At 45.3% G+C, this 24742-nt stretch overlaps 2 protein-coding genes across 4 annotated transcripts in view; one reads left to right on the top strand and one right to left on the bottom strand.

Annotated features, from left to right (window-relative positions):
* Positions 1 to 866: 866 nt before the first annotated feature.
* On the bottom strand, positions 867 to 19118 carry ndufaf6 (NADH:ubiquinone oxidoreductase complex assembly factor 6). Of its 3 annotated transcripts, none has more exons than XM_055633704.1 (9): positions 18997 to 19118; positions 17005 to 17104; positions 15596 to 15718; positions 11884 to 11940; positions 10388 to 10490; positions 7251 to 7384; positions 5809 to 5910; positions 5181 to 5237; positions 867 to 1414 (listed from the first exon to the last, which is right to left on the bottom strand). In XM_055633704.1, exons 3-9 carry the CDS (start codon positions 15689 to 15691, stop codon positions 1286 to 1288), a joined length of 678 nt encoding a protein of 225 aa, XP_055489679.1. In that variant the 5' UTR covers positions 15692 to 15718; positions 17005 to 17104; positions 18997 to 19118; the 3' UTR covers positions 867 to 1285. The 3 variants fall into 3 exon arrangements, with proteins under 3 accessions (XP_055489679.1, XP_055489677.1, XP_055489678.1); XM_055633702.1 differs by having other exon boundaries at positions 16977 to 17104; positions 18997 to 19093; XM_055633703.1 differs by lacking the exon at positions 18997 to 19118 and adding an exon at positions 18259 to 18408 and having other exon boundaries at positions 16977 to 17104.
* Positions 19119 to 19715: 597 nt separating this feature from the next.
* The window catches only part of nagpa (N-acetylglucosamine-1-phosphodiester alpha-N-acetylglucosaminidase), a 39133-nt gene continuing 34106 nt past the window's right edge, over positions 19716 to 24742 (top strand). The window contains exons 1-2 of the mRNA XM_055633701.1: positions 19716 to 19904; positions 24219 to 24698. Coding sequence (XP_055489676.1) covers positions 19762 to 19904; positions 24219 to 24698 — 623 coding nt within the window. The 5' untranslated portion in view covers positions 19716 to 19761. The remainder of the gene's footprint in view (positions 19905 to 24218; positions 24699 to 24742) is intronic.

Below are 24742 nucleotides of genomic sequence, written 5' to 3'. Positions count from 1 at the left end.
TTGCCAAATTTGACCAGAGTTGGAATAACTCCACAACACTAGATCATGTGGAAAGCAGGAATTGCTAACATTATTGACGTTGATGCAGATATTAGGACTGATGTTTCATAGAAACAGAGAAAGTCATGCCCATAATATTTGAAAGCCATTCAACAGGATTTTGGAGCATGTCATCAATAATTTAATGACATTTTATGGGATGAAGTTGTATAAGAAGAAAACAACACAGTATTGTACAATGAGTTCGTAAGTTAGAGGGTATATTTGGGAGAGAGAGAGGAACCCATTGCCACAGAGGACTGTGGAGGCCAAGTAAGTGGATATTTTTAAGGCAGAGATAGACAAATTCTTGATTAGAACGGGTGTCGAGGTTTATGGGGAGAAGGCAGGAAAATGGGATTAGGAGGCAGAGATCAGCCATGATTGAATGGCGGTCGACTCGATGGGCCGAATGGCCCAATTCTACTCCTATAACTTGTGAACGTGGCATTTTAAACTAATTCTGTTAAAATTACACTATTCTAATATATCTCTACAAAGAACTCATGGGTACTTAGTTACTTAGTTTTGCTCTAACAGGTAATATTACTGGAAATAGATCTGGGATTTACTGTTCAAGAAGGAACTGCAGATGCTGGAAGATCGAAGGTACACAAAAATGCTGGAGAAACTCAGCGGGTGCAGCAGCATCTATGGAGTGAAGGAAATAGGCGACGTTTCGGGCCGAAACCCTTCTTCAGAAGAAGGGTTTCGGCCCGAAACCCTTCTTCTGAACGCTGAGTTTCTCCAGCATTTTTGTGTACCTCTGGGATTTACTCATTTTTTTTAAAGGTGAAGAACAATGTTTTCTTCATTTCTCTTCAATACACTTCATAACAGTTTATTAACATCAATGACTTCCTGGTTGGGTATAACAACCAGGCACAATACCAATTTTATCACATTCATCCACAACATGCCGTGATTACAATAATGAAATATCCAAATGGTGAGCTTCATTATCTTTACTCACTCTGTCATAAATACACCCACTATCGTACAAACTCACTCTAAAATATTATCAATTCAACATGGACGAGTTCTGAACCGCGGCAGTTTTCATGCCGGGGTTATTCATTGAGCATCGATTGCTCCAAACTCTTCTTCTGGCACCTTCGAGGATTCAGAGGAAACCCAAATTCTTCTGGTTCAGGAGATCATAAGGGGCAACTCCATTCTGTTTCTATACTGAATGTTTAAGGTGACCACTGTGATGAAACGTTCCGATGATAATGTTTATGTTACGTTAATAGATTTTCCTCCAAGAACGTATATACAGGTAGAAAGGAAGCATTGTATTCCTCTTCTGAAGGCTAGGATGAAATAGATCGAAATCCACTTTACGAATTTTGTTCAAATAATCATCAAGAATAACCTATGAAAAAGAAGTTCGATGTGTTAAAAAAAAAAATCCAAGTTCTCGTCGAAAGTACAAATCATCCCCGAACCTCCTCAACAGGTAGCACAGTAGCACAGCAGAAGGGTTGCTGCCCTACAGCGCCAGAGACCTGGGTTTGATCCCGACTACAGATGCTGTCTGTACGGAGTTTGTACGTTCTCCCTGTGACCGTGTGGGTTTACTCCAGTTGCTCTGGTTTCCTCCCACACTCCAAAGACGTAGAGGTTTGGAGGTCAATTGGCTTCTGTAAATTGTCCCTGGGGTGTGGGATAAAACTAGTGTACGTGTGATCAGGGTCAGTTTGGACTCGGGACGAACAGCCTGTTTCCACGCTATATCTCTAAACTAAACTAATGATACCATGACAATACCTTCACTTGAACAGCTGCAGTTAAAAAGACACCTCATGACTATCTGCCCAAGAGCAATTCCAAGCAATATCTACATTCTGTGAGCAAGTTATTAATAATACATTGTTTATAAGACTTTATTCTAATCCATCATGCACTTGCAACGTAAAGTTGACAAAGCTATATAAGTGAGCATACAACAGCTAACACGAACTTGGACAAAGAGGTAGGCTTAATGAGCACAGCAAAGAATTGGAGATGAAGTGGTTTAGGAATGTAATTCTAAACCTTTGTCAGTTAAGAGTCATCGAGTCATAAAGTGTGGAAACAAGTCCTTTGGCCCAACTTGCCCACACTGGCCAATATGTCCCAGCTACACTATTCCTGCCGACGTTTGGTCCATATCCTTCCAAACCTGTCCTATTCATGTTGCTGTTCAACTGTTTCTTAAATGTTGGGATAGTCCCAGCCTCAACTACCTCCTCTGGCAGCTTGTTCCATACACCCAGCACCCTTTGTGTGAAAACTTTACCCCTCAGATTCGTGTTAAATCTTTTCCCATTCACCTTGAACCTATGTCCTCTAGTCTTCGATTCCACTACTCAAGGCAAGAGACTCTGTGCATCTACCCGATCTATTCCTTTCATGATTTTATATACCTCTATAAGATCACCCCTCATCACCTAAGTTCCTAACAGATAAATAAAGTTCATTGAATTGAATTGAATCCACCTGCGCTCCAACAAATAGTCCCAGCCTCCCAGCTCAACCTCTCCCTATAGTCTGAAGAAGAGTCTTGCCCCGAAACGTCACCTATTCCTTCGCTCCGTAGATGCTGCCTCACCCGTTGAGTTTCTCCAGCATTTTTGTCTACCTTTGATTTTTCCAGCATCTGCAGTTCTTTCTTAAACATCTCCCTATAGCTCAGACCCTCGAGTCCTGGTAACATCATCGTAAATCTTCCTTGTACCCTTTCCAGCTTGACAACATCTTACCTCTAATATGGTGCCCAGAATACAATACTCTAAATGCGGCCTAACCAATGTCTAAAGAAGGGTCTCGACCCGAAACGTTACCTATTACTTCGCTCCATAGATGCTGCCTCACCCGCTGAGTTTCTCCAGCATTTTTGTCTACCTAATCAATGTCTTATATAACTGCAACATGACCAACATAATTCGAATTCCACAATACCTTAATTGGTACATGTGACAATAAACTGCCCTTGAAACCTCCCAAGAGGCAAACAAGACCACGAATAATAAATCAGATTGAAGGGCAGAAATTTTAAAGGATATCATCAGATGCCAGGCAGCTGTTTGTTGGGATAGTTAGGGATGATCATCAATTTGAAATTGAAAAACAGAATTTCAAAAATCATGCCTCTGTTTACCCAAGTGTGGACACAGGAAGGAGAAAGCAGGTGGTGGTTGAGTGAGCGGAAATTACAACAAAGACAGACACAAAATGCTGGACTAACTCAGCGGGTCAGGCAGCATCTCCGGAGAAAAGGAATGGATGGATGACGTTTCGGGTTGAGACCGTTCTTCAGACTGAGAGTCAGGCGAGGGGGAGATACAGAGATAAGGAAGTGTAAGGTGTGAGAACGAGACATCAAAGGGGATGGAGATCGAGGAAAACGTTGAATAGATCATTGTTGGCTTTGGAGAAGGTAACAACAAAGCAAGCAGAGATGAAGTAATCAGGGATAGTCAGACTGGTTGAAGAACTGGGAAGGGGGAAGCATCGCTGGAGAACATGGATTTTCTGCAAATAACTTTGGCTACCAATAAATTGGTAAGAATAGAACGATCCCTTAACATTGCTCAGTTAGTTTAGTTTAGTTTATTGTCACGTGGTACAGTGAAAAGCTTTTATAGCTTGCTAACCAGTCAGCAGAAAGACAAAACATGATCACAATTGGACAGATACATGATAAGGGAATACTGCTTCATGCAAGATAAAGCCAGTAAAGTCTGATGAAGGATGAGTCAGAGGATCACCAATGAGGTAGATGATAGTTCGGGACTGCTCTCTGGTTGTGGTCGGATGATTCAGTTGCCTGATAACAGCTGGGAAGAAACTGTCCCTGAATCTGGAGGTGTGCGTTTTCACACTTCTATACGTTTGGGAGAGGGGAGAAGAAGGAGTGGCCAGGGTGCGACTCGTCCTTGATTATGCTGCTGGCCTTGCCGAAGCAGCGTGAGGTAAAATTGGAGTCAATGGAAGGGAAGTTGGTTTGTGTGATGGTCTGGGCTGCGTCCACAATTTGTTACAATTTCTCGCGGTCTTGGATGGAGCTGTTCCCAAACCAAGCCGTGATGCATCCCGATAAAATGCTTTCTATGGAGCATCTGTAGAAGTTGGTGAGAGTTGGAGGGGACATGCCAAACTTCCTAAGCCTTCTAAGGAACTGATGCCTGCTGAAATGACACTGGAGAAGAATGATACATCCTGATTGCTTCAAAGGTTCCAAACTGGATCAAGGAGACAAACAGATCTTGACAAAGGTTATTAGTTATCGCGGCAAGAGCAGAAAACTGATTGGACTTTCAGGAAAGATCGGAACAAACATTTAAAAGATATCTGGATAAATCCTTAAAGTGTACAAAGCACAGGACAGTGGACCACTAGCTGGGATGTAGATGTGTGGCATAGTGGCACGGCTGGTATATCTGCTGCCTCACAGTGCCAGAGACCCAAGTTCAATCCTGACCTAGGGTGCTATCATTGTGGAGTTTGCACGTTCTCCCTGTGATTGCCTGGGTTTCCTCCCACATTCAAAAGACGTGCGGGCTTGCAGGTTAATTGACCTTTTAAAATTGCTCCTAGAGTTAGGGAGTACACGAGAAAGTGGGATAACACGGCAGTGTGAACAGCTTGGTGATCAGCGGTCGGCATGGACTCAGTGGACTGAAGGGCCTGTTTTCGTTCTAGATCACTAAAGTGTACCTTTCATTGAAAACAAGAGCTTATAACTATGTATCTTTCAATCAATTGGACCTGGGAGCTGTGGCACATACGAGGAACAATAAAATGAAATAGAGAAATAATTTGTTTAAGAAGAAACTGCAGATGCTGGAAAATCGGAGGTAGACAAAAATGCTGGAGAAACTCGGCGGGTGAGGCAGCATCTATGGAGCGAAGGAATAGGCAATCTTTCGAGTCAAGACCCTTCTTCAGACTGATGTGAGGGTGGGGGCGGAAAGAAGAAAGGAAGAGGCGGAGACAGTGGGCTGGGAAGGGGAGGAGAAAGTAGGGACTACCTGAAATTGGAGAACTCAATGTTCATACCGCTGGGGTGCAAACTGCCCAAGTGAAATATGAGGTGCTGCTCCTCCAATTTACGGTGGGACTCACCATTATAGAATTAATGGTCAGAGATAACTTACCGTTTGTATAAATGCCGGGCAAGCCCTCAAAGGGACATTTTTACAGAAGGATCTGGCCTGTAACAAATAAAGTTATTCAGGAATATTTCATCTGTTAGTGATAACAATTACAGTAGATTCAATCAAGTTAAATGGAAATAAAGAAAAAAGTAAGCAAAGAATAAATTGAGTGATTGAAAAAAATGATTTGGGAATATCAGTGATGGGAGTAGAATTAGGCCATTCGGCCCATCAAGTCTACTCCGCCATTCAATCATGGCTGATCTCTCTCTCTCCCTCCGAACCCCATTCTCCTGCTTTCTCCCCATAACCCCTGACACCCGTACCAATCAAGAATCTATCTATCTCTGCCATAAAAATATCCACTGACTTGGCCTCCACAGCCGTCTGTGGCAAAGAATCCACAGGTTCATCACCCACTGACAAAAGAAATTTCTCCTCATCTCCTTCCGAGAAGAAAGTCCTTTATTTCTGAGGCTGTGCCCTCTAGTCCTAGACTCTCCCGCTAGTGGAAACATCCTCTCCACATCCATTCTGTCCAAGCCTTTCTCTATTCTAAAGAGTGTCCCACAACCAAAGGCGGGGAGAGATAAAAATGAATAATATAACAAGGGTAAGAAATACATACGTGTTCAAGATGAACATGAGCCTGACTTGCCACATCAAATACCACATCCCTCACATGCTTTCCACGATTCCCTCGAATGAAATCCTCTTGCGATGCACCATGCTGGAAGAATTAAACCAAAGCAAATGGAACAGTAAGTAAAGTCAGAACACAATAGACAATAGGTGCAGGAGTAGGCCATTCGGACCTTCGAGCCAGCACCGCCAATCAATGTGATCATGGCTGATCATCCCCAATCAGTGCCCCATTCCTACCTTCTCCCCATATCCCCTGACTCCGCTACCTTTAAGAGCACTATCTGGCTCTCTCTTGAAAGTATCCAGAGAACTGGCCTCCTGAGGCAGCGAATTCCACAGACTCACAACTCTGTGAGAAAAAGTGTTTCCTCGTCTCCGTTCTAAATGGCTGCTTACCCCTTACTCTTAAACTACGGCCCCTGGTTCTGGACTCCCCCAACATCGGGAACTTGTTTCCTGCCTCTAGCATGTTAAAACCCTTGATAATCTTATATGTTTCAATAAGATACCCTCTCATCCTTCTAAACTCCAGAGTATACAAGCCCAGCCACTATATTCTCTCAGCATATGACAGTCCCGCCATCCCGGGAATTAACCTTGTAAACCAACACAGTGCTAAGAGTATTATTCTGATAAGTGGTCACTGATCTTAAGTACTGTTTCTCTTTTCACAGATGCTCCCTCATCTGCTGAATCCCAACAAAAGTGAGATAAAATAGAATGAGTGTGAATAGGTGAATGATGGCCTGTGTGGACACAGTGGGGCCCAAGGGCCTGTTTCCATCCTGTATCTCTAAACCAAATTAATCCAGGGACTATTTCCTTACGATTCTTGTAACCAGAGGTGTCCTGAGATGAATTTAAAATCCACGACCCATTGATCTGTAAGTAAATACGGTCCCCTTGAGAGAATGAAACTAATTATTTGTACAGAAGATAGACAGAAAATGCTGGAGTAACTCAGCGAGACAGGCAGCATCTCGGGAGAAAAGGAATTAAGCCATTTAGAACGGAGACGAGGAAACATTCTCACAGAGTGGTGAGTGTGGAATTCTCTGTCTCAGAGGGCGGTGGAGGCAGAGATACTCTGGATACTATCAAGAGAGAGCTAGATAGGGCTCTTAAAAATAGCAGAGTCAGGGGATAAGGTAGGAACGGGGTACAGATTGGGGATGATCAGCCATGATCACATTGAATGGCGGTGCTGGCTCGAAGAGCCAAATGGCCTACTCCTGTACCTATTGTTCTTTTGTCTATTGAATAGGTGTCGTTTTGGGTCAAGATCCTGAACGTCATCTTCGGTGAAAACCAGCATCTGCAGTTCCTTCTCACACAAATTATTTGTACCATTCTTTCAGCATTCATCTTGCTCAAAATACTACGATGATGAATTATTTTCCAAAGAGTGAAACTATGTATATTTACCAGCAGACAAATGTCCAACGGAAGGTAAACTTTGCGTCGCATACTGTGATGGGGAGCTGCCCGTAGACACGTCACTATTCCCTGAGCTTTTCCAATATGGCTGGCTGCGTGGTCAGCATGGATATCCCTCACACCTGCAAGAGAAACAGATACAGTCTGTACTGACATGAATCACCAAAGTTGGGTGCAGTTGAAAACAAAGTCTGATAACTTCCAGACAGAGATTGTAACTTCCTTCTGCAGTTGTACAGAGCCCTAGTGAGACCACACCTGGAGTGTTGTGTGCTGTTTTGGTCCCCTAATTTGATGAAGGACATTCTTGCTATTGAGGGAGTGCAGCATAGGTTTACAAGGTAAATTCCCGGGATGGCGGGACTGTCATATGCTGAGAGAATGGAGCAGCTGGGCTTGTACACTCTGGAGTTTAGAAGGATGAGAGGGTATCTCATTGAAGCATATAAGATTGTTAAGGACTTGGACACTCGAGGCAGGAAACATGTTCCCGATGTTGGGAGAGTCCAGAACCAGGGGCCACAGTTTAAGAGAGTGGTGAGTCTGTGGAATTCTCTGCCCCAGAGGGCGGTGGAGGCAGGTTCTCTGGATGCTTTCAAGAGGGAGCTAGATAGGGCTCTTAAAATAGCGGAGTCAGGGGATATGGGGAGAAGGCAGGAACGCGGTACTGATTGGGAATGATAAGCCATGATCACATTGAATGGCGGTGCTGGCTCGAAGGGCCAAATGGCCTACTCCTCCACCTATTGTCTATTGAGACAGTTTCTTCCCAGCGCAGGATCAGACAACTGAACAGTCTTCTTCAACTTGACAACAGCAGGTACAACTGCAACGTTTAAGAAACATTTAGACAGGCACATGGATAGAACAGGGTTAGAGGGATATGGACCAAATGCAGGAAAGGTGGGACTTGCGTAAATGGGACTTGTTGGTCGGTGCAGGCAAGTTTGGTCAAAGGGCCCGTTTTCACGCTGTGCGACTCAGACTCTAAAGATCAATCCTGACCTCCCATCTACCACAGTGGAGACTTTCAAACTTTCTTTAATTGGACTTTACGTTGCACTAAACGTTAGACCTTTATCCTGTATCGGTACACCGTGGATAACTTGATTGTAACCATGTATAGTCTTTTCGCAGACTGGATAACATGCAACAAAACGTTTTTCACTGTACCTCGGTACCCGTGACTATAATACATAGATCCATAGACAATAGGTGCAGGAGTAGGCCATTCAGCCCTTCGAGCCAGCACCGCCAATGAATGTGATCATGGCTGCTCATTTCCAATCAGTACCCCATTCCTGCCTTCTCCCTATATCCCTTGATTCTGCTAGCCCAAATCTATCTAACTCTTTTTTGAATAATAAATTAAAATATAATTTAAATATAATAATACAATACAGAAGTTTAGTTTAGTTTACTGTCACGTGTACCGAGGTACGGTGAGAAGCTCTTTTGTTGCGTGCTAACCAGTCAGCGGAAAGACAATACACAATTACAATTGAGACAATTGTATCTCTTCCCGCCTAGATTACTGCAACTCTCTTTACATCAGCCAATCTTCCCTGTCCCGCCTGCAACTGGTCCAAAACGCCGCAGCGAGACTCCTGACGGGCACCCGAAAAAGGGACCACATCACCCCAATCCTGGCCTCTTTCCACTGGCTCCCGGTGCGGTTCTGTATACATTTCAAGTCCCTCCTCTATGTCTACAAAGCCCTCAATGGGCTTGCCCCCACCTACATTAAAAGTCTTCTCACCCACCACTCCACCTCCAGGTCCCTCAGATCAGCCGACTTGGGGTTGCTGAATATCCCGCGGTCTAGGCATAAGCTTAGGGGTGACCGCGCCTTTGCGGTTGCAGCTCCTAGACTGTGGAACAGCATACCTCTTCCCATCAGAACTGCCCCCTCCATCGACTCCTTTAAGTCAAGACTAAAATCTTATCTATACTCCCAAGCCTTTCCTGACGTCCACTGAGCGAGGGTTATATGTATATATATATGTAGTTTGTTTGTTTATACTATTCTTATAACAAATGTAAAGCACTTTGGCCAACGAGAGTTGTTTTTTAAATGTGCTATATAAATAAATGTGACTTGACTCGACGACAATACAATAGGATAACATGCCCTGAACATTTTATAAGTTTTCCTGTATCAGTTTTACAAATAAAGTTGTAAATTACTTGGGTATGCTTTTGCCTTCAGTAGATGAAGGCACTGCTATAACATCTGCCTTTCCTTTTTCTTCTTGGCAATCAGTGGTTGCATAGACAAGGCGAGACTATTACAATGGTCCAAAATGTCAGGCGTCTCGATTGTACTAAGGATTTGTTTTTTTTGTTCCCGCTAGTATTGGGGTTACCGGCTTTGAATTTATTTGTTTTTTTATATACTTTTCTACGGGTATTCTGTTCACAGTACTGTTGTGTTGCTGCAAGTATGAATCTCATTGTCCCGTTAACAGTACATGTGATAATTAAACACTCGACTCTCTTGAAAGGGCAGCGCGCAGATTCTCAAGTCCGCGTCGCAACACGCACAGAGATTTGATTCTGACCGTCGGTTTTGTGTGCGGTGCTTGTCTCCGTGTGGGTTTGCTGTGGACGTACCAGTTGTCCAAAGAAGTGTCGTTTGTTAAGTTAATTGGCTAATGCAAATTACTCAAGCATAGGTTTTAAATAGATGAGGTTCAGCAACAAAAGCACAATCAGGCTGCAAATGACTTTGTTTTTATACAAAAACAATTTTATCTAGAAAATTGGGTGGCACAGTAGTAGTGATACTGCCTCGCAGCGATAGAGACCTGGGTTCGATCCTGACTACGGGTGCTGTCAGTACGGAGTTTGTACGTTCTCCCCGTGACCAGGTACATTTTCTCCGGTTTCCTCCCACACTCCAAAGACATACTGTTTGGTAGGTTAATTGGCTTTGGTAAATTGTAAATCGACCCAAGTGTGTAGGATAGTGTTAGTGTGTAAGTTATCACTGGTCGGCGCGGACTTGGTGGGTTGAAGGGTCTGTTTCCGCGCTGTATCTCCAAAGTCTAAAATTTGGTCTCCTTACATAATAAAAAAACTCAGTCAAATAATCAGTGCACCAAAGTTGTAAACAGTATCCTTACCTAATACTTCCAAGAGGAGGTAGATGAATGATGACTGAGTATTCTCTGCAGAGGCTTCTAGCTCTTGGATATTTTTATAAGCTTTCTCATTCAGGTTCTTTTCCTGAAATTTACAGTTGAGGAATACACTTAATTTGAATGATTCTGTCGTTCACCTAAAATAAAAATACATTGCTACAGACTATCACAGTAGGCCCCCCTCGGTCATCACTGACCATGGGTGATGCATCCCGGTCAGATGTAAGCCTGGGCGATGTCATATGGAGGACAGGCAGTTGCCCATGCAGCATGTCCCCCCTTTCCACGTCGCTGATCGATCCAAAGGAACAGCAGGGCCGTTACAGTTTGGCACCCGCGCCGTCGCAGGAGCTGCCAGAGCGAGGTTGTAGACAACGACGAACTGCCTTAGGGGGTCCGACCCCGGATTTTTCTTGGTTTACTCCAGGAGCCTTTTCCATGACTGGATATGGCCACAAGGCAGTAAAAGATTTTAAATCAGAGTTTTCCCTCTCCTGGATGGACTGCCTTCCCAAGCTGACAAGCCCCATCTGCCCGAGGCTGGTGGGGGCGGGAGCGTCTACCTTCCCGTGCAGGTCTACAGCACCTGCCCACTGCCCACACAGACTATCAATTTCTTATTATCAATATATTATTCTGTCCAAGCCCCAAATTACTTACAGTTACCATGCCATTTTTACCCTTAGTTGTTGAGCTTAGAGCATGAGCAATTTGCAACAGTGAAGCAGTTCATTAATTATTTGGTATTTGTTTTAGCTGCACACACGTCAAAGTGAGGCAATTACCCTGCCCATCTATTTATGATCCAATGACTTGGCCACCAAGACCATCTGTGGCAATGAATGAATTCAAACATTCATCATATGCTAACCCACTCATTCCTAGATTCATTCTTGTAAACTATGCTTTACTCACCACTCCCTCAGCATGTCCTGCCACCTTCAAAACAATTCTGCACATATACATGCAGATCTCTGTATCCCCAATGAAACCTGAGCCATTCAATCTGCATCTTTCACACTTACCTGCCACTTTTCTATCAGTATCCTTGTCAATATTAATTTGGCATCTTTGCCACTTTTAAAATGTCTTCCTCCACTCTCAGACATCAAAAGAGCAATCAAATGAAATGTTCTTCTCTGTGCTAATACCAAAATGCTTTAAAATGTAATCTATTTCCATCCTGGGATAAATAAAGTTCTATCGTATCGTATTGTGTCGTAATATCCGTGACAGATTAAAAAGAGCTGTGTGTGTATGTGTATGTTGCGGCGGCCGGCTCACCGACTCACTTCCTCATGAAGACGAGATTAAGGACGAGCTAGAGGTCCTCCATTTCGTGGCATAGCAGAACATGTGATCAAACTTGAAGACTGAGGAAGGAACACCATGATAACTTACAACCTTTTAACTATTCTGTCGCATCAAACACGAGGTTCATCTTTCCGAAGGCACATGAAGGTAAAAAGAAGACTTACCCGCTCATCTATAATTCTCAGAAACCATCGCTTGGTCAGCTTGTGTTTTCTTATTGCCTGGCAATGGCAAAAACAGACATCTTAAGGGTGCAAGCATAATAACTTCCTTTTCTATAGTACTGGCAATAAATGTGTGCAATTTTACTAATATCATGCATACACACCAATGCTGAATTTTCCACTATATTATTTTGCACTGGCTAACATATTAAGGAATTTAATGAAGAAAAATCTTCATCAAGTTTTTGTCAACAACATCCACATTACACATAAAACGGGTGGAACGCTGGCACAGCGGTAGAGTTGCTGCCCTATGGCGCGAACAGCACCAGAGACCCGGGTTCGGTCCCGACTACAGGTGCTGTCTGTATGGAGTTTGTACGTTCTCCCTGTGACCTGCGTGGGTTTTCTTCAAGATCTTGAAAATAGGGTTCTTAAAAATAGCGGACTCAGGGGATATGGGGAGAAGGCAGGAACGGGTACTGATTGGGGATGATCAGCCATGATCACATTGAATGGCGGTGCTGGCTTGAAAGGCCGAATGGCCTACTCCTGCACCTATTGTCTATTGAAGCCACTTAAGACTTTCATTGTTCCGTTTTGGGACATAGGACAATATAACACTCTTGACTCTCTCTCTCTTGAGATGACTCAAGTGTTGGTCTTGCTGACCTAAATATGGTTGGTTGCTAAAGGCAGGCAGTGCTGGCTCGAAGGGTCGAATGGCCTACTCCTGAACCTATTGTCTATCTTCAGTTTCCTCCCACACTCTAAAGACGTACAGATTTGTTGGGTAATTGCCTTGGTATAATTCTAACTGTCCCTAATGTGTGTAGGATAGCGTTAATGTGCGGGGATTGCTGGTCTGGGTGGACTCGGTGGGCCGAAGGGCCTGTTTCCACGCTGTATCTCTAAAATAAACTAATCTAAACGTGCCACATTGTAGGAATAGTTAATTCACTGGATGATAAGAGCTTTTTTATTGTTTACAGGGTATGGATTATCCTGGCAATGCCAGTACTTATTGTCAATTTCTTGTCACCCCTAAACTGAGGAGACAATTCAGGGACAATACAGAGGTGTGTCTAGAGTCTGCAGTGACTAGTGGGGTGCCGCAAGGATCAGTGCTGGGACCCCAGTTATTTCCAATATATAATAACGATTTAGACAAAGGAATTAACTGTAACATCTCCAAATTTGAGGATGACACAAAGCTAGGTGTCAATGTGAGCTGCAAGGAGGATTTTATGAGGCTGCAGGATGACTTGGATTGGTTGGGCAGTGGGCAGAAGCATGGCCGATGCAGTATAATGTGGATAAATGTGAGGTTATCCATTTTAGTGGCAAGAACAGGAAGGCATATTATTATCTGAATGCTTGCAGATTAGGAAAATGGGAGGTGCAACAAGATCTAGGTGTCCTTGTACATCAGTCACTGAAAGTACCCATGCAGGTAAAGCGGGAAGTGAAGAAAGATAATGATATGTCGGCCTTCATAGTGAGAGGATTTGAGTATAGGAGCAAGGAGGACCTATTGCAGTTTTGAGACTGCGCCTGGAGTATTGTGTGCAATTTTGGTCTCTTAATTTAAGGAAGGACTTTCTTGCTATTGAGGGAGTGCAGAGCAGGTACATCAAGTTAATTCCCGGGATGGCGGGACTAACATATGATTAAAGAATGGATCAACTGGGCTCATATACACTGGAGTTTAGTAGGATGAGAGGATATCTTACAGGAACATTAAAAATTCTTAAGGGATTGGACAGGCTAGATGCAGAAAAAATGTTCCCCATGTTGGGGGAATCCTGAACCAGGACTCCGCCAACAATTTAGGAATAAGGGGTAGGCAATTTACGACTAAGACGAGGAAAAACTTTTTCAGCCAGAGAATTGTGAATCTATGGAATTCTCTGCCACAGATGGCAGTGGAGGCCAATTCACTGGATATATTCAAGAGAGAATTACAGTCCATTCAGAAAGTATTCAGGCCCTTCACTTTTTCCACATTTTGTTACATTACAGCCTTATTTTAAAATTGATTAAATTATTTTTTCTTATCATTAATCTACACACAATACCCCAGAATGAAGAAGCAAAAACTGGTGTTCAGAAATGTTTGCAAAGTAATTAAAAATAAATAACTTAAATATCACATTTACATATTCAGACCCTTTGCTGTGGCACTCAAAATTGAGCTTTGGTTCATCCTGTTTCCATTGATTATCCTTGAGATGTTTCTACAACTTGATTGGTGTCCACCAGTGGTAAATTAAATTGATTGGGCATGATTTGGAAAGGCACACACCTGTCTATATAAGGTCCCACAGTTGACAGTGCACATCAGAGCAAAAATCAAGCCATGAAGACGAAGGAATTGTCCGTAGACCTCCGAGGCAGGATTGTGTCGAGACACAGGTCTGGGGAAGGGTATAAAGCAATTTCTGCAGCATTGCAGGTCGCGAAGAGCACGGTGGCCTCCGTCATTCTTAAATGGAAGAACTTTGGAACCACCAGGACTCCCATCCAACCTGACAGGGCTTGAGAGGATCTGCAGAGAAGAATGGGAGAAACTACCCAAATACAGGTGCCAAGCTTGTAGCATCATAACGATGATGACTTGAGGCTGTAATCGCTGCCAAAGATGCCTCAACAAAGTACTGAGGAAAGGGTCTGAATACTTATGTAAATGTGATATTTCAGTTATTTCTTTTTAATTACTTTGCAAAGATTTCTAGACACCTGTTTTCATTTTTTTATTATGGGGTATTGTGTGTAGATTAATGATTTAAAAAATTGAATTTAAACCATTTTAGAATAAGGCTGTAACGTAACAAAATGTTGAAAAAATGAAGGGTTCTGAATGCACTGTAGATATAGCTCTTAGGACTAACGCAATCAATGGATATTGGGAGAAAGCAGGAACAGGCTACTGATTGTGGATGATCAGCCACGATCATATTGAATCACGGTGATGGCTCGAAGGGCCGAATGGCCATCTCCTGCAACTATTTTCTATGAGTCACTGTAGGCCAGACCAGGAAAAACTTGCAGCTGCTGTTACTATGGTACCACAGTTCATGTTCTAGGAGCAGAATTAGGCCATTCGGCCCATCAAGTCTACTCCGCCATTCAGTCATGGCTGATTTATCTATCCCACTCAACCCCATTCTCCTGCCTTCTCCACATAACCCCTGACATGGGTACAAATATCCTCCAGGCCTTGCTGCTGCAGCCACTGTGGAAAGCAAAGCAGTCTGTGAGTCACTACAATGCAGCAAGTCCCAAGTGCTGGCCCACTGCCTTTTTCAAAAATTGTTAGTGTCAATAGACATTGAACTGCTTTTAAACTCCTCTGATAATAAGTGACATCAAATGATTGAAATAGATTTAATTTCAAAAACTGTTCTTAATTGCTATCACGTCTAATACGTTTTAAATAAAATAAAGCAACCTCCAATTCACAGCAGCTGTGCCTGGTCCTAAATGGGAAATGGTGACAAGCAGAATCCAGAAATCTTGTGTCTTGTATTTTAAAATAGTTATATTTCATGAAAGGTTTTGTAAGACTCGGCCCAGAACAGCTCAAAAAATTAATCAAAGTAGCCAAAGCAAGGAGACGCTGTCCTTTTAGCTAATCACAGGCAGAGAAATAAGAGCTATTCTACTTACTAAAAAAACCTATGCAGAACACGTTAATTAAAAATGGATTTACCTTCCATAACTCTAAGGCAATAGGCTGGTGAGGAGGGTTATCATTATAAACATCCTCTATGAGTTGCCTCCAAAATTGCATCCTCATGAGACCCATTGTTTTCTGGGATACAACATCTTGCACCTTACAGGAGGAAAGCAAGAAACAAGGAATTAGGAACATTTGTGTTGCACAGCGTGACGTTTTTATTTAAGTAACCCTCATTCTTGTTTTTTTTTTTTTTAATATACTGTTTACAAACTGCCACACATTGAGCACAGGAAGTCATCATCAAGTATACTCAACCTTACATGACCTCAAGTCCTAGACTCTCCCACTAGTGGAAACATCCTCTCCACATCCACTCTATCCAAGCCTTTCACTATTCTGTACGTTTCGATGAGGTCTCTCCTCATTCTTCTAAACTCTAGCGAGTACAGGCCCAGTGCTGACAAACGCTCATCATATGTTAACCCACTCTGTGGAATTCTCTGCCTCAGAGGGCGGTGGAGGCCGGTTCTCTGGATACTTTCAAGAGAGAGCTAGATAGGGCTCTAAAAGATAACAGAGTCAGGGGATATGGGGAGAAGGCAGGAACGGCGTACTGATTGTGGATGATCAGCCATGATCATACTGAATGGCGGTGCTGGCTCAAAGGGCCGAATGGCCTACTCCTGCACCTATTGTCTATTGTCATTCCTGGGATCATTCTTGTAAACCTCCTCTAGACCCTCTCGAGAACCAGCGCATCCTTCCTCGGATACGGTGCTTAAAATTGCTCGCAATTTTAGTTTATTGTCACTTGTACCAAGGTTCAGTAAAAAGCTTTGAGGGGAGTGCAGCGTAGGTTTACAAGGTTAATTCCCGGGGTGGCGGGACTGTCATATGCTGAGAGAATGGAGCGGCTGGGCTTGTACACTCTGGAGTTTAGAAGGTTGAGAAGGAATCTTATTGAAACATATAAGAATATTAAGGGTTTGGACACACTGGAGGCAGGAAACATGTTCCCGAGGTTGGGGGAGTCCAGAACCAGGGGCCACAGTTTAAGAATAAGGGGTAAGGTATTTAGAACAGGACAAGGAAACACTTTTTCACACAGAGAGTTTTGAATCTGGAATTCTCTACCTCAGAGGGCGGTGGAGGCCTGTTCTCTGGATACTTTCAAGAGAGAGCTAGATAGGGCTCTAAAAGATAACGGAGTTAGGGGATATGGGGAGAAGGCAGGAACGGGGTACTGATTGGAGATGATCAGCCATGATCACATTGAATGACGGCGCTGGCTCGAGGGGCCGAGTGGCCTACTCTTGCACCTACTGTCTATTGAAAGCACATCTGAAGGAACATCATGCTATTCATAAACCACCACTCCGAAGGGAGAATCATGAGTTTAACAAACACACACATTTGCAGGAGCTATTCGGATCACTTGCCTGAGCCAACTCCACATTGAAGGCTCGCAGTGCAAAAACTGAGCGGCGATATTCTGAAGAGAGCAGCAGAGACGATAGGAAACCTTCATGGTCTCGATTTCTACGTGAGGAAATAAAAACATTGATTCAATCATTTGAAAATCAAGGAAATGCCACCACAAAAGTTATGATGGGACCTGAAGTTCTGAACAAAAATAGAAAATGCGGGAAACACTCAGTCGATCGGGCAACATGTATGGGGTGAGAAAATGAAGAGCGAATGCTTTGGATCAAAGAGCCTTCATCAAGACAGGGAGGCCAGAGGAACAAAAGTCTTCCAGTTTTATTAAACTCCCTCCCCCACTCCCCAGCTGAACTTGCACCCATTCTTCCCATCTCACAAAATGTCATCCTCTGCAATCCTTCTGTCTCGCATCTTGCTTTCTCTGGCCTTTCTACCAACCATCTGCCTATCAAACCCAGTCCCCTTGCCCGTGTCCACCTATTACTTGCCATGGTTAGTCTTAACTTTCCCCTCTCTTCCAGCTTTCTTCCCCCTCACCAGTCTGAAGAATGGTCCTGACCCCATGTTCCCGATGTTGGGGGAGTCCAGAACCAGCGGCCACAGTTTAAGAATAAGGGGTAAGTCATTTAGAACGGAGACGAGGAAACACTTTTTCTCAAAGAGAGTGGTGAGTCTGTGGAATTCTCTGCCTCGGAGGCCGGTTCTCTGGATACTTTCAAGAGAGCTAGATTGGGCTCTTAAAGATAGCGGAGTCAAGGGATATGGGGAGAAGGCAGGAACGGGGTACTGATTGGGGATGATCAGCCATGATCACATTGAATGGTGGTGCTGGCTCGAAGGGTCGAATGGCCTACTCCTGCACCTATTGTCTAAACCAGCATTTGCAGTTCCTTCCAACACATTCCGAGCTGGAGGTTGCATTTGGTGCAAGTGGCTGCACCTCTGCTCCGGGGAACACTGGCCAACAGAGACATTGCGACCTCTGCCTCTTATGCCTCGACTTCCTGGATGAAAGAATCATGAATAGGAAATAAACTGCAGATGCTGGTTTAGACAAGACAATCGGTCTAAAACATGATCTTCAGCGATGCTGCCTGACCCAAAGTTACTGCAGCAGTTTGTGTACTTGTGTGTAAACCAACATCTGCAGTTCCTTGTTTCTACCTCCTCCTGCAACTCATTCCATATACCCTCCACCATCTGAGTGAAAAAGTGGCCCCTCAGGCTCCCATTAAACTTCCCCCTCTCACCTTAAACATACACCCTCTTCATTCTGAAGAAGGGTTTCGGCCTATTTCCTTCGCTCCATAGATGCTGCTGCACCCGCTGAGTTTCTCCAGCATTTTTGTCTACCACCCCCTTCATTCCCCTACTCTAGGTAAAAGACTCTGTGCATTTACCTTATTTGTTACTTGCGAGCAGAATACTACGGCAAATTAAGGGGGGGGGGGTTGAGGGGTGGGTGGGGGTGTGGAGTGTGGGGGAGGTGAGGGGTGGGGGGTGGGGGGTGAAAGGGGTGAGGGTGGGGGGTGGGGGGGGGTGAAAGGTGAGGGGTGTGGGGGGGTGAAAGGTGATGAGGGTATGGGGGGTGGGGGGGGGGTGAAGGTGAGGGGTGAAGGGTGGGGGGGGTGGGGGGTGAAGGGGAGGGGGGGGGGGTGGGGGGGTGAAGGATGAGGGTATGTGAAGGGGGGGTGGGGGGGTGAAGGGTGAAGGGGGGGGGGTGAGGGGGTGGGGGGGGTGAAGGGTGAGGGGGGGGGGGGGGGTGAGGGTGAGGGGGAGGGTGAGGGTGAGGGTGAGGGTGAGGGTTAGGGTTGGGGGTAGGGTGGGGGCTGGGGGCAGGGTGAGGGGTGGGGGGGGGGGTGAAGGGTGGGGGTGAAGGGGTGAGGGGTGGGGGGGGGGGGTGAGGGGTGGGGGGGTGTGAGGGGTGAAGGTGAAGGGGGGGGGGGGGTGAGGGTGGGGGGGTGAGGGTGGGGTGCTCTGGTCCTGACCTGACCAGCTGCAGGCAGTAGCTGTGCTCGTGCTCGTGCTCGCGCGCCGCCGCCGCCCCGGTGTTTGACGCCCCGCGAGCACGCGCGCCGCCCCGGCCCCGCCCCCGCCCAGCAGCCGGTGACGTAGAGCGAGGACGCGCCCGGGCCTCCCGCGCTCCTTCCCTCTCCCTCCTCCTCCCCTCCCCCACCTCCTCCCCTCTCCCTCCTCCTTCCCTCTCCCACCTCCTCCCCTCTCCCTCCTCCTTCCCTCTCCCTCCTTCTCCCCTCTCCCAACTCCTTCCCTCTCCCTCCTCCTTCCCTCTCCTTTTCCCATCTCCCTCCTTTCCCCCCCTTCCCTCTTCCCTCTTTTGAGGCGTAGGCTATCATGACAGGAATAGGGTATACATAAAATGCTGGAATAACTCAGTGGGACAGGCAGCATCTGTGGAGAGGATGAATGGGTGACATTTTGTGTCGATACCCTTCTTCAGACCAGAGTCAGCGTAAAAGGAAAGCCACCTTTATAGAGGAGCTCCTCTATAATCTTTGTTTGTTACTTTGATACTGGAGACCACGTGACACCAGGGACATGTCGGTGATCACGTGACGACAGGACAACATCTGTGGTCACGTGACGGGGGGTGGGTGGAGCGGGTGCTGCGGCCGTGTGACGTTGGGCACTGCGACCACGTGACGGGGGTCGGGCGGCGGGCACCGCGGCCACGTGACGGGGGGGGGCGGACTGTCGGGGACGAGCGAGGCGAGGCGAGGCGACGCGAGGCGAGGATGGCGGTTGGCGGCGGCCACCGCGCGGCTGCTGTCCGCTGTCGGTCCTCACCAGCGAAGGGCCGTCGCCGCCGGCCGTGCGTCACCGGGCTGGCCTTGGGGCTGCTGTCCCTCTTCTGCACCGGCGGCGGGGTTGTGAACGGGTGAGTGCTCTCCGCCCCCCCACACTTGGTGAAGTTGGGTGAATGAAGTGTGTGGGCGGGCGCAGCGGCCCCGCGGGTGGCCAGTCAGTGGCTCAATGGGTCACAAGTTCACAATTAGACCATTCGGCCCATCAATAGACAATAGGTGCAGGAGTAGGCCATTCGGCCCTTCGAGCCAGCACCGCCATTCAATGTGATCATGGCTGATAATCCCCATTCAGTACCCCATTCCTGCTTTCTCCCCATATCCCCTGACTCCGCTATCGTTAAGAGCCCTATCTAGCTCTCTCTTGAAAGTATCCACCGAACCCGCCTCCACCGTTCTTGATCTGACCTATAAGGTCTGTTGTCCTGGCAGCATTGTGGATGGGATAGGTTTAGAGGGATATGGGCCAAAACAGCATGTGGGACTGGTATAAATGGGAAATGTTGGTTATCGAAACTGAAATGAACTGGGCATGTGAAAGTTGGGCTGAAGGGTCTGGGTTTGTGCTGTTTACTCTTAATACATTACACTAAGATAGTACACAAGAGTTGCTACATTTCTGACACCAATTGCACCCTTCAAGGTCAGAGTTGTTAACAATGTTAGTCTTAACATGGCCAAAGATGGACACAAAAAGCTGGAGTATCTCAGAGGGACCGGCGGCATCTCTGGAGAGAAAGAATGGGTGACGTTTTGGGTCGAGACCCTTCTTCAGACTGATCTTCCGAAACGTCACCCATTCCTTCTCTCCAGAAACGCTTCCTGTCCTGCTGAGTTGCTCCAGCATTTTATGTCTACCTTCAATTTAAACCAGCATCTGCAGTTCTTTCCTACACATGTTATTCCTGGCAGCGCAGGGAGGCTGTGGGATGATCTTGTTACCAGAGGATGTAGTTGAGGCAGTTGCTATCGCAACACTTAAGAAATAATTTGACAGGTACATGGATAGGATGGGTTTAGAGGGATATGAGCCAAACGCAGGCATGTGGGACTAGTGTAGATGGGGCATGTGGTTTGGTGTGGGCAAGTTGGGTCGAAGGGCCATAGAGGTGTGCTGAACTGGTAGTCAACACTACACATTATCCAAAATATGGATTAGCATTTTTTTTAAATAACTAATATCAGGTGCAGTAAACTGAAGCATCGGGTATGAAGAAAGTTGAGACACAATGAACTGCAGATGCTAGAATATTAAGCAAAGCAAAAAGCGCAGTTCCTTGTGCCTCTGTCACCTAACTTTGTAAATTCTATATACTGATGCATGAAAATGTGCTCTTGGTATCACGGAGGTTAATCGAATGTTGTTGAATTTTGGCTACTTATTACATATGCATTGATGATTTTACTTTGCACGAAAAAATCATTATTTATATAAAGCTTACAAATATGGAATACAGAAGATTCAAGTGAGTATGTTTTATAACAAGTCATGTTTCCTTGATGTTAAGTTATCATTCATGGACACAAGCAAGTGCAGATGATTGGATTTTGAGCATCGGTAATTTTCATTTACAACTTTAAAACAAAAAGATCATGGGGTTTTAACTGATTTTTTCAAATCAAACAGTGCTCAAATCCTGCAAGGTACTAAACTGTGGGCCTTTTTTGTAAATGTAAATGTGCGTTTGGAGCACCAAACTAAGTTCCGCCGGGGCATGAACCCTCGTTACTTGCTTCTTTGTCCTACACATCCCACCTCCCTAGTCTTATCTAGCCAGTCAACCTTTTCTCCAGAGATGCTGTCTGGCCCGCTGAATTACTCCACCTTTTTGTGTCTGTCCCTGATTTTTCATTCTTCCCTTCCAGCCACTATCCTTTTAGCTTCATGGAGAGATACAGCTTGGAAACAGGCCCTTCGGCCCAACTTGCCCACACCGGCCAACATGTCCCAGCTACACTAGTCCAACCTGCCTGCGCTTGGTCCATATCCCTTCAAACCTCTCCTATCCATGTACCTGTCTAACTGTTTCTTAAACGTTGGGATAGTACCAGCCTCAACTACCGCCTCTGGCAGCTTGTTCCATACACCCACCACCCTTTGTGTGAAAAGGTTACCCCTCAGATTCCTCTTAAATCTTTTCCCTTTAACCTTAAAGCTAAGTCCTCTGGTCCTCGATTCGCCTACTCTGGGAAAGAGATTCTGTGCATCTACCCGATCTATTCGTCTCAAGATTTTGTACTATATAAGATCACCCCTCATCTTCCTGCGCTCCAAGGAATAGTGACCTAGGCTACTTGACCTCTCCCTATAACTCACTCTCTCTAGCCCTGGCAACATTCTTGTAAATCTCTTCTGAACCCTTTCAAGCTTGACAATCTTTCCTATAACATGCCCAGAACTGAACACAATATTCTTAATGCGGTCTCACCAAAGTCTTATACAACTGCAACATGACCTCCCAACTTCTCTACTCAATACTCTGACTGACGAAGACAAATGTGCCAAAAGCCTTTTTGACCACCTTATCTGCCTGCGACTCGACCTTTAAGGAACCATACACCTGCACTCCTAGATCCCTCTGCTCTACAACACTCCCCAGAGGCCTACCATTTACTGTGTAGGTTCAGCCCATGTTAGACATCCCAAAATGCAACACCTCACATTTCTCTGTTTTAAATTCCATTAATCATTCCTCAGCCCACCTGGCCAGTCGATCCAGATCCTGCTGCAATGTTTCACAACCATCTTCACTTTCTGCAAAACCACTCCCTTTTGTATCATCAGCAAACTTGCTAATCTTGCCCTGCATGTTCTCATCCAAATCATTGATGTAGATGACAAACAGTAATGGGCCCACCCTGAGGCACACCACTAATCACAAACCTCCAGTCCAAGAAGCAACCATCCACCATCACCCTCTGCTTCCTTCTATGGAGCCAATTTGCTATCCATTCAGCTATCTCTCCTTGGATCCCATGCGGTCTAACCTTCCAGAGCAGCCTACCATGCAGAACCCTGTCAAATGCCTTACTGAAATCCATGTACACAACAACTACAGCTCTATCCTCATCGATCTTTTTGGTCACGTCTTCAAAAAAATCTATCGTGTTTTCTATATTTCATTCCCCATTTTCCTTGTCAGATTCCACATTTAGAATCCACTTCACCAGTCTTCGCTACTATCTCCACCCATCTGGCAGTCAACATCCTCACCTGAATCCACCAATCGCTTGCCAATTCCTGCTCTGTCCCTTCCCTAGACTCTCCCAGCTTCCTTACCTCTCCTGCATTAGTCTGTGGAAGGATCCCTCATGAAACATCATCTATCCATTTCTCTCCACAGATGCTGCTTGACCCGCTGAGTTCTTCCAGCACTTTGTTATGCTCAAGATAACAGTGTCAGCAGTCTCTTGTGACTCCATTTTGGTTATCTGTTTAACTGAATTTTTTCCAGCTGTTCCAGCGATCTGTCTTAACTAAAGGCTCACGTAATTTTCTGACTTAGTTAAACGGACTGCAATTTCCAGTTTCCAGTCCCCCATCACCATTCTGAGAGAACCTGCTTCCAAATATAGAATGTTTTCAGCATCCTGCAATATTTATTAACATAACTCTGCTCCATAATCAGAGGGAACTGCTTTCTTTTAAAGTAACTGCTCCCTCTAGTATTATTGTCGCACTCCTCTCAAACAAAAAAAGTTTTGAACACCACTTTTACACCATATCCGGAAACTGAACTGAGTGCCACCTTTAATTTGGAAGGAATTACGAAAGCACACTTGAAATCATCTCCCCCCCCCCCCCCCCCCCCCCCCCCCCCCCCCCCCCGAACTCTCCCCCTGAAAATGCAGTTCCCAGGCCAGGTGAAACGGCTGATTACCTCCGGGGACTTCCGCGGCAGGTCATTTGCCAGCTGGGCCAGGGCTCTGAATCACCGGCAGACCCCTTCCCATAGCCGACTTTGCGGGCCAGTATCTCGGCCCCACCAAAGCCATGACCTCTATTGATCCGGCAAGCGACAAGGCTCTGGGACCAAGGGTGCTGGAAAATCAGCGATGGACCAGGAAAAGAACAAGGTTTTTGTTTGATATAAAATCCACACTTTGGAGGCGTGAAAAGGTTCCCGAAATCTAAGAGTAAGCAGCAAATAATTGAACTGAATGGGAAAGAAAAGGAGAAAACTGCTAATCATATTTAATCTAAATCTCCTTGTTCTCTTCATTTCTTTCCTCTCCTCTTGTGATTGGATTGAGACAGTTTATTTTTTATCTCTAACCTTGCAGCCATCCTGAGAAGGCACAGTGTAAATTTATTTTGATAAATGTGTCGCTTCTTTTGACATAAAACAATTTTTTTTAGTCATAACATATTGTTATCTCCTTTGCAGGACATACTTAAACGATCTGTTTCCGTATTACCCATTGGAACATGGTTCACGGCATGCTCATCGATACATCAGAGATTTCCAGCCTGTCATATTTGGGGACGTTACACATGAGACGTGGCCTGCAGATAAATCCACTGATCTTCCGGTTGCTCAATCGACTGTGTTCGTGTCAAACTTTCACACCAACGAGGGAAAGCCTAAAACAGTCACCGGCTACTTCACCTTTGTAAATAGTCCACTGAAAACCGTCTCCATTTTGGAACCACTGAAACCTGGAGGGTGCAGTCACCTATACATTGCAACAGTGCAAGAATCCGCAAGATCCAGGAAGTGTTTAGTGGCACAAAATGGTGGCTTCTTTGACCCAGACACGGGACGGTGCTTTGGTAATGTTGTGAGTGATGGAAAACTCGTACAAAACGCAATGGGAATTCAAAATGCACAATTTGGAATCAAGAAGGATGGCACTTTAGTATTTGGGTAAGAAACAAAGTAAATCTGATGTGGTATTCATTAAATGTATT

The sequence above is a fragment of the Leucoraja erinacea genome, chromosome 4 (assembly GCF_028641065.1).
Source record: "Leucoraja erinacea ecotype New England chromosome 4, Leri_hhj_1, whole genome shotgun sequence".
Classification (NCBI taxonomy): domain Eukaryota; kingdom Metazoa; phylum Chordata; class Chondrichthyes; order Rajiformes; family Rajidae; genus Leucoraja; species Leucoraja erinaceus.
The sequence above is the reverse complement of the archived record's forward strand: the minus strand, read 5'-3'. Positions and strand labels throughout refer to the sequence as shown.